Source organism: Pseudopipra pipra, chromosome 4 (assembly GCF_036250125.1).
Source record: "Pseudopipra pipra isolate bDixPip1 chromosome 4, bDixPip1.hap1, whole genome shotgun sequence".
In the NCBI taxonomy this organism is placed as follows: Eukaryota; Metazoa; Chordata; class Aves; order Passeriformes; family Pipridae; genus Pseudopipra; species Pseudopipra pipra.
This window is the reverse complement of record NC_087552.1, coordinates 647,295-656,743: the sequence shown is the minus strand read 5'-3', so window position 1 is coordinate 656,743 and position 9,449 is coordinate 647,295. Positions and strand designations below refer to the sequence as shown.

Here is a 9,449-nt window from a genome sequence, read left to right as displayed (position 1 = left end):
TCACGTCTATCTGCTGTTGTATAGTTATATCCTTTTCCAGGAGCAGTTTAAACTGTCTGCTTTCAGATTTAATTAGCTACCTTATTTTTTGAACACAAATACAGAGCATACTAAATAAATAATTTAATCTTACTCTTTGTTTTATATACCAATACTGGGGTCATGGCCTTATCAACGCTGCCCAGTCCAATCTTTACTAAATTTCCTCACACAGGCTTTCCCTGCAGCATCATACAGCAATGCTAACAGACAGTAGCTATGGATAAGGCTGCCTTAGGTTTGGAGATGGCACTTGGCAGATTTTCTAAACGTTCGAGTTTGATAAAGGGCAGGATAGCAACAAACAAACATAAATGCCCTGCTACACTTTGCATATACCCAGGGCTCCCAGGGGAGAGGGAGAAATGATCTCTTTGATCACAGATGAAGTACTTGAGCAAGAGTTTGAATACAGACTCTGCCTTGATTGATTTAATTAAATCAGTTCAGAAACTGCTTGAGCAGTGTGCACACCGCAGTGATTTAATTAAGCTCACATCTGAACTGGTCCTGCTACGCTGGAGTGAACATGAGGCCCCAGAATCCAATCACTCCAGGCAGTGGCAAATGTCTGAGGTATCAGCTGACGTGTAACACATCTCCATCACTGCCAGGCACTGCTGCCAAACCTGGGCTGGCACGGTGAATAGCTGGGCTGTACCCAGCATCAGAGGGAAAGAGCAAGCACAAGTCAAGAGCTTCCCCTTGCTCCCACAGGACAATCAGCTGTCCCAGGCTAATCTCCCCTCTGTATTGATGCCCCTTTGATGGTGTTGGGAGGCCTGGAGGGGAGCAGGAATCACTCCTGAATGATGGAGGGCCAGGCTCTGGTGGCTGCAGACTCAAGTTCTCAAACACTATGACTTTCTGGTTCTTTCTGCTCTTGTCAGAACAGTGTTTGCATGGGCAGTGCCCAAGTTTGGTTCATGGCTCTCGTTGGATTGCTTTTACTCATCTCCTCTCAAGAACACTGCAAGTCCAAATTCATCACCCCTTGTAAAGACTAAAAGCATTACTGTTATTTGTGACACTTTGTTTAAACAGCAATGACTAGGTGTAGGCATTTCCTAGAGACTAATCAAGGGCTAGAAGGAAGTGGTGGGCCAGGAACCTGCAGAAGAATTGTTACTGCAACTGTGAACCGAGAAAAAAACCAAGGAAAAAAATGCAGAAAGGATTTTTTTAAAACTGATTACACAATTTTATTGGCATTGGAAAGCCAATGCATGCTCTGAAAAGAACGTATGTCTTGAAAGCTTGTCAGATTGTTTCAATCATCTTTCAATTTCCTAGCCAACTTAAAAAGTGAACTTGAAAAACATTTTACACTTCTGCTGGGTTTAGCTCACAGTCCCTTCTTCCAAACACACACTCACAAATCCAGATTTATGGTCCTATGCAAGCCCTTCTGCCACATGAGCAGCTTTTCCTTCTATCACTGAATGCAGTTTCCATGTGTTCTGTACGCTAACCTACAGCACTTCATTGACTTTGCAATAAAAATTGGAATGATTCCCCCAGTGCAGTCAACATTTGAAAGCCCACTACAACTAAGCATGGATGAACACAAGAGGAAATTAAGCAGCCAGCACACTGTGGGCTGGAGCCACTGATTCTTCACACCTCTGCTACAGGTCACATTAAGCAGCACTAAGTCAGTGTTTCCTTGTCCTCAATGCATAAAACCACTGAGTTCTGTGAACATGCTCAGCTCCTCTAGGTGTACCTACTAATTCAACTATAATCTTGGCCGTTTAGACTTTAAAATAAATCAAACAAAACACTGAAAAGTGTAAAGCTTCCACAACCTCTTTGATAGGGGTGCTGTGTTTAATGGGGTTTCTACTACTGATTCCTTACCCTAAATACAGGAAAGGGTTTCCCACTGTCTAGTTTAAATTTTCTCTCCCATAAATAAAGACAATTTATTCTTCCTAGTAGTAAACACTGAGAAACAGTGAACAATTAACACAGCTCCAACACAGTTCTTCCTCTAATAATCATCTCTGTTAGCCAGGACAGAAAGTTACTCCCATCTCGTGCCAAAGAACTCCTCTCTCCTATTAAACATGCACTTGGGCTGCAGAGCACGAGATGACAGTCATTAGGACACGTAACAGCTCTGCCTTTACCTTTTTGCACCGTGGAATAATGGACAGCCTATTTCAGGAAAGGCTACTGCAAAATCATGAACAATTATTACAACATTCCTGTTCCTACTTAGATCTGGCATAAACAGCAATTCCCTTTTCCCTGTCTTTCCCACTGTTGTGGCATGTATCTTCAACTATGCTGGTGGCAGGCAAAATCTCCCTCTCCTTAGCCTGGATGCAAATGCCACTGGCTAAACAACTCACTGAAGTCTTAGTGATTTTTCTAACCAAACCAAACAAAAACTAGAGTTCACGGCTCCACAGCATTTGAAATATACTTTCAGCTAACAGCTTGTGAGTGGAAATAACCTGTCTGCAAAATCAAGCAATGTACAAACAACAGCTCTGTATTTACAGGTGAGCCTTTAAAGGTAGGACTCTGCCAGCAATGACATCTGTAGTCAGTGCAGTTAAACCATTCCAGCGGTTTAATGGGCAGCAGCACAAGGACTGTTCACTTGTGACCCAAAAGACATTCTTTCTTCCCAGGCTATCAGTTCCAGGGATTTTTTTCCCCTCCCTTGAAGCTTATAAGACTATATTAAGCAGTAAGTATTTTTAGCATAAGCACTAATGACCAGGGATATTTTTGCAGTTCTCTAAGACTCAAAAAATACATGGGGAGAAAAAAGGCCATTGCTCATTTTATAGAACAACTCTTAACAGTAAAACCTATCTCTGCAAATAGGGTAAAAAAAAAAAAGATTTGAAATAAAATTATTTCTCAAACCTCAATGGCTGTGGCTTTTCCAAAACTTTTTACTGCTAATTCACAAGTAATTCTGGCATGTACCAATGCCTCAGGGGGGTTTTGGTGATGCTTGGATTTTTTTTTCACTATAAAGTACTGTATTTACCTCTCACAGGTACTTAAACAAAGGATGCTACAGTCTAATTTGTATGCTGCTGAAATTAAGATATTATACAGGCTGTGCACTTGTGCTTGACCTTCATCTTTTGTCCTTTTAATCTCAATAGCAGTCGTAGAAGCAGCAAGTAGTATTGGTGCTGGAATTTGGGCATTTGAGTGTTCTTTTAACAAAGTTTGGCTTTCATGAGTGGGAACACCAACCAGCCAGCCAGATCTCTGTGTACTATCAGCAGGCCCTTTATAAACAGTGTATTGAGGTTTAAGAGTTGCTGAGAAAGGCCACGTGTTTTAGTCACATGTGTAACTTTTTCAAGGAAGAGAGCAACTCTCTAAGACTTATTCATTACATAAGTTGGGATGGTGGCCATCCTTCGAAAGGCTGCACAGAGCACACTTCACTTCTATCAAAGAAAATCCTCAGACATTTTTAGGAGCACAGAAGTTAGTTGTTAAAGAAAGGGTGAGATCAGGCTTTGTTTCCAAGACAGAATGAAATCAACTGGACTCCTGGTAAGCTGGGAATAACCAGGAACCTGGACAATGGAAGGCAGCGAAGAGGTTCAACTGCAGGAGGCCCAATACAGATCTAAGACTGCTCTTATAAAGCAAGCAGGAACATGTTACCCTATCAAACAAAGCCAGAGGCTGGTCATCAGCACAAACACAGGAGACTGTTCTGTTCCAGAAAGGAAACAGATTAATATAAATGTAAAGACATTTACCAGGTCAGATGTGAACAATTCTGAGCCTGTTCCCCCCTCTTCCCTATTCCTTCCTCTCAGATTTTCACCAAGGACTCTTACAAACACAGCTGCTTTGCGTTTTCCCCACTTTCCCTTGTTGTTTTGAAGCAGCCAAGGGTTGTCATCTCAACAAGGAATTTGTATTTTGTTTGGTCTCAAGGCTGGCTGTGGTACAAGTGACCAAATCTCGTGTTGCAGTAAAAGACTCTTGACCTCAGTGTCAATGAGAGCCGCGCTGGGTGTCACCAAAGCTGATGTCAGCTATTTGCACCTTGACTATTTTGTCCAGCTGGCTCCTCTGTTTCCATTGCAACTTCACAAATCAGCAACTTAGTTACTTTCCACAGCTCCCTTAGTTTCCTCCCTGATTAGAATTAGCTGATAGAACCTGAAAGGAATGAAAACTTGTCTGTGTTCCCAAGGCCAGTGCTAAGCATCCCGCGCTGCTCAGACCCTCCGAACCAGGGGAGCCTCCAGAGGATGCATTTCTGCCTGATTTGTGCCATCCCTCTGCTCCAGTGACTTCAGTCTTTTTGGTTTTTATTCCCCCCACGTCAACATATTTCCCACGCCAACATGGTTCACAACATACCAAGCTCTTTCTGCTGCTTTGTATGTGTAAGTAAGCAAAGCAAGAAAGCCTTTCATTACTACTCCTGCCTCTGAGATGTGGAGCTGGGATATGACTTCATCCTAGAAAAAATGCAAAACCAAACCCAAACCAGTTGTCTCCTGGGGTTTTCTTAGCTTTTAGCTCATCATAAACATTTTGTGTGGTTTCAGTAACCGTGCCTAAAACAGACTCCACCAGGGTCAGCAGTACAAACTAAGACACGGTATTTTCTGAGATCGGGAGACTGCATAGCCTACTTCAGTGTGTAAAGTGATGTTTCTCACGGCTCTCATGGGACCAGAAGCAAAATAAACATGCAACAATGAAGCGATAAGAGGGGAAAATTAAAAGAGCTTATTGGGCAAACTCAGTCTCTGGCAGTGCTTTGTTCACACTGACTAAATTATTACAAAATAGAAAATAACCCTCACGTACCCAAATGACAAAAATTTACTGCAGTAATTCCTGAACTTGAGGGACCTTGAGAGCCTCTATTACCAATTTCTTTTAAAGTTTTAATACATCAATAACATATTTCTGTAAGAGTAGATTTTTTTCCTTTTGTCTCTAACACTCAGCTTGGGTAATTAGAAGGGAAAGAGTTTATCCAGAAGCACCAAGAGACATTTCCAAAACAACACCCACACAAAGGAAGTTCTCTACTTCTATTTTGCCTTAATAACTACTTTCTGTAAGGGATTTTTAACTTTTTTGCAGGAAGTTGTTTTATTCTCATGGGATTGATTTAAAACCAATTTATGTATTGTATAGAGGAAAGAGTTATGAGTAGGGAGAGATGTAAGGAAAGAATGGCTTGAGAACGAGTAATCAAGGTACAGGCATTTGAACTATTCAGCAGTTTAAAGAGGATTAAACCATCAGGTTTCCAACTCCAAGCGCATGTGAAATATCTGGTGTTTCATTTTTTAAGCAGTGTTCTCAGCTAGAGCTTTCCTCCATAAATCTTCAGTGTATTTTGCAATGGAGCAGCTAATCCCTACATTAATTTTATATGTGGGGAAATAAAGTCACTGGTACACCCCCTGACACCAGCAATCACTCTAACACTGGACACTGAGAGCACAGCCGCTGCTGCACTAAAAACCCCCCTGGGCCTGCTTTTGTGACACTGACTGGGACAGGAGCTTCAAGATGTATGTTAGTGCTGAATAGAGACAGTAAGTGGAATCGTTTACACACCAGATAGCTCTGCCATTACACAGCTATTAGAAAAGGACAAACGTGTAGCTGTTTTAGACCCCAGGCAATAACAGGAATGAAGAAGCCAAACGTTCCAGTATTGTGCTGGAGACATACACAGCACATGGCTGGGACTTTTCTGTTGTCTCTCCTGTTTTCATGCAGTGGAAGGTCAGTGTTGACTCCACCGTCATAAAAAGCAGAAGCTGACCTTAATTGCTCTTTTATTTTTATTTTTTTAATAATGAAAGCTCAGTATCTCCTGTGATTTCATGACTCATCAGGCTGAAGGTTTAATAAGCAAAACATGATACAGACCATCATCCCCCACTGCCCCGAATGATCACTGACATCCCGGCTTCAGAGCAGCCTCTGCACTGCGATCCCCCACTTCCTCTACCTTTTGTAGCTGAGCTCTCCTTACCTGAGGATTCATCCTTCTGATCTTCTGTTGCCACTGCATTTTTCTTCAGATGATCTACTGTTTCACATAAACCTGAAAATAACTGTGCTTGTGGGTGCTTTCAGGGTACTGAAATTTGTTTTCTGTTTGTTTTTCAAGCAGTGCAAAGACCTTTCTGATCTTTTACCACACACATTCCAGATGCAGGAGACAGGAGACCGAGGCATCCCTGCTCTGCCTGAACCAAAGGAGAGTTTTCATTTCAAAAAGGAAGAACAAAGTTTACTTTGGGTTTCATACCTTCGCTGAAAGAAATCTCACAGCTCTTCCTTTTTGGAAATTAACTTAGCTTCTAGAAATATCAAAGCGTTGTTCTGCTCGGCTGAGGAATTAGAGAACCCATATACACACCCAAAGTTACCCCTGTTACCTGCTTAGAGGGCCAGGCCCGTATTTTTTAAGTGAGCTGTCAAAATTGTCTCTATCACTGAACTTCCTTGACCTATAAATAAAAGGGAATCCATAACACGACACCCCCTCACAACACAGTGGTGTCCCAGAGGAAAAGACCATTTGGTGTGAGGTCTGAGGTGGAATGGGCTGTGGAATGGGCTCCTGGAACTCCCTGGCAGGAGGGGAGCCAGCCCTGCAGCCGCTGCCCGCTCACAGCTCGGTGTGCAGCGCTGACACACTGCTTTGCCAGCCATGCCCAGGAGCTGACCTCTGCGTCCTCCAGGATGCCACGACACAGATTAGCAGCGGTAATCCCACTGTAACAAGAGGGCTCATTTGGTCTGGCCTATAAATAAGTCCAGTGATAATATAATCTCTTACTTTAAAAAGAATAAAAACACATGGGTGGGGATGGGGACCCCAAAGCCAAATAAAAACTCACCAGGGTAACCTAAAAGCCAGTCCTGCTCTCAAATTCACAGTGGCTTTTAGCAAATACATTATTTTTTACTGTGGACCAGCAAAATTGTGCTACTCAGTGGCACTGAACTTCTGTGCCTATAGCCTAGCTGCATTTTTTTTCTCTAAGATATCATTAAATATCTGAGGAGCATAGGCATATCTCACTGTAGGAATGCCCTCATTAACAAAACATTGCTGCTCATGCCATCCCTCTCACGGAACTCTGTTCCTTTCATCTGCACTCAAAACACCTTTCTCTCCCAAGGAAAACTGTGAATTAATCTCTGTATGCTGCTGAAAAATTGATCTGTTGTTACTGAAAGGATGGCAACGACTACAAAAAGGGGACTGCTATTGCAAACAGCTTATCGGTGCTTTCGATGTGTGACAAGTTGTCACTTCAGTAAACAGTCATTTTCTTACCCACTAAGAGTGTGGCAATATGATTAACTCAAAACTAATTTGGTTACCGGCACGTCATCCCGAAGATTTACACTTCTGACTTCTCCAGAGTTTTTACTGAACTGATGGCTGTAACTGATATCCATCCAAAACCTAGGTGTTCTGTGGGAAAGGCCTTGTAGTTAAATTCCCACTGTAACTGCCAAAAATGCAGCTCCATTTATTCATATGAGAGACTGACAGTGTCCCATGTCAGTTTTGTTTTTACTGTATGCTTGCATTCGGTAAGGAGAAAAAAAAACAACACACAAGTACCACAGCTTTATTTAGACAGGAGGGACCCACAAGGAGAACAGGCTTGGAATGAAGCTACCTTTTCAATGCCTGTCATCTCTCACCATTTTTGGACGATGTTCGGCTTCAGTCTGAATGTGGATTTGAAGGGGAAACTCGAGATAAGTGATCTCTAAGTGCAGGGTGTTTTCCCGGTGGTGTCTCTACGGAACTGTGACAAGCACTGCCCTGACCAGCCAGGCTGGCGTGGAGCAGCACACTGTCCATGACATACCTCTCTGTGGCTCCCCAGCTGCTGTGGCTCCAGTCCTTCCAATCCGATTTCAGCGAGGGACCGCGGGACACAGGGCTTCCTGTGGTTCAGAAATGGTTTTGTAAGTACAATTCTTGTTTTCCTGAGGATTTCACCGGGTAAACAAGCTTGTGTTAGTAAATTCCCAAGTTTGCTTTGTCAGTGTTAACAGGGAAACTGCACACGGTCAGTATATTTCACAGTGGGAAAACAAACATTTTGCATTTCATTGACGGTTTCCTGTCCAGATCCATCCTTTTACCTCTTTTCTGCCAGTTCCCCTCAAACCTCTGCATAGTGTATTCGCGAAGACGCACCACTGGAATTCATACTTGTCATCAACGATTTTCACAGTTATTTCACAGAAACCCAGAATTGTTAGGGTTGGAAAGGACTTTTGCAGAGCATCCAGTCCAACCCCCCTGCGAAAGCAGGGTCACCCAGAGAAGGTGGCACATCAGCACCTCCAGGGGGGTTTGGAAAGTCTCCGGAGAGGGAGACTCCACGACCTCCCTGGAATTCCCCGTCCGGAAGCATGCCACAGACCCCGGAGCCTCCACAGGGCGAGGAGAGCCATTTTTACCACCGCGATCCTCACCAAGCCGACTCCATACCGCTCCTGGCAGACTCCCTCCCGAGGGCAGGTCCCGCTCCGGGCCGTGTCGGTGAGGCCCGAGGGGCTCGGCGGGCAGTGAGTGCCCGGCCGGGCGCGTCCCCTCAGGGAGCGCGCGGCGCGCCGAGGGCGGGAAAGCGCCGCGGGGGGGCCCTGAGGGGCGGGGGGGGCGGTCTCGCGCCGCGCCTCGCTCCCGCCGCACGTGCCGGCCCGGCCGCACTTCCGGCCGCGCGGGCTCATCTGCGAGGGGCGGGGGCGGCCCCGCGCCTGCGCTCTGCGGCCGCGCGCCGGCGGGGCGGCCGCTCCCGGCACAGCGCGCGCCGTCCCCTCAGCCGCCCCGGCCGGCGGGGCTGCGGCTGCTCCGTGTTCCTCCTCCCTCCTCCTCCTTCCTCCTCGCCTTCCTCTTTCCTCCTCCTCCCCTCAGGAGCCGCCGCCGGGTGAGGAGAAGCGGGGGCCGCGGCCGGCATGTGAAGCGGGGCAGCCCTCTCGCCGCCTCCTTGCCTCAGGCTCTTCCCCGGCTCTTGCTGGGGCCCCGCTCGCCATGAAGAAGTTTTCCCGCATGCCCAAGTCCGAGGGGAGCGGCGGCGGCGGCGGCGGGACGGCGTGCGGCGGCTCCGGCAGCGGCGTGGCCCTGGGCAGGGCGCTGGCGGTGGGGCGGTACCAGGTGACCCCCGAGGAGCCGCTGGCCGAAGGTGAGGACGGGCCGGTGCGGGGGGTCTGGGGGTGCTGTTTCGGCCGGGGCTCCTTAGGGCGCTCGGAGTTCCCGGCACGCTGCCCTGGGTGAGTGAGGCGGGGTGAGGTGTCACCAGCGCCTGTGTCAGGTTCCTGCCAGCTAATATGAGGAAAAAAAAAACCAAACAAAAACCACAGCAAAAATAAAAGGCATGGCCTTCCTCGGTGTAGGGCAGCTG

At 46.2% G+C, this 9,449-nt stretch overlaps 1 protein-coding gene and 1 long non-coding RNA gene across 3 annotated transcripts in view; one reads left to right on the top strand and one right to left on the bottom strand.

Annotated features, from left to right (window-relative positions):
* Positions 1–7,645: 7,645 nt before the first annotated feature.
* Positions 7,646–8,640, bottom strand: LOC135412594 (uncharacterized). Its single transcript, XR_010429758.1, has 2 exons — positions 8,524–8,640; positions 7,646–7,986 (listed from the first exon to the last, which is right to left on the bottom strand). It is a non-coding gene; the product is annotated as an uncharacterized LOC135412594 (long non-coding RNA).
* Positions 8,641–8,822: 182 nt separating this feature from the next.
* Positions 8,823–9,449, top strand: part of BMP2K (BMP2 inducible kinase) — a 46,691-nt gene continuing 46,064 nt past the window's right edge. For both annotated transcript variants that reach the window (XM_064651289.1, XM_064651288.1), the window contains exon 1: positions 8,823–9,230. In XM_064651289.1, the coding sequence (XP_064507359.1) occupies positions 9,080–9,230 (151 nt within the window). In that variant the 5' untranslated portion in view covers positions 8,823–9,079. The remainder of the gene's footprint in view (positions 9,231–9,449) is intronic.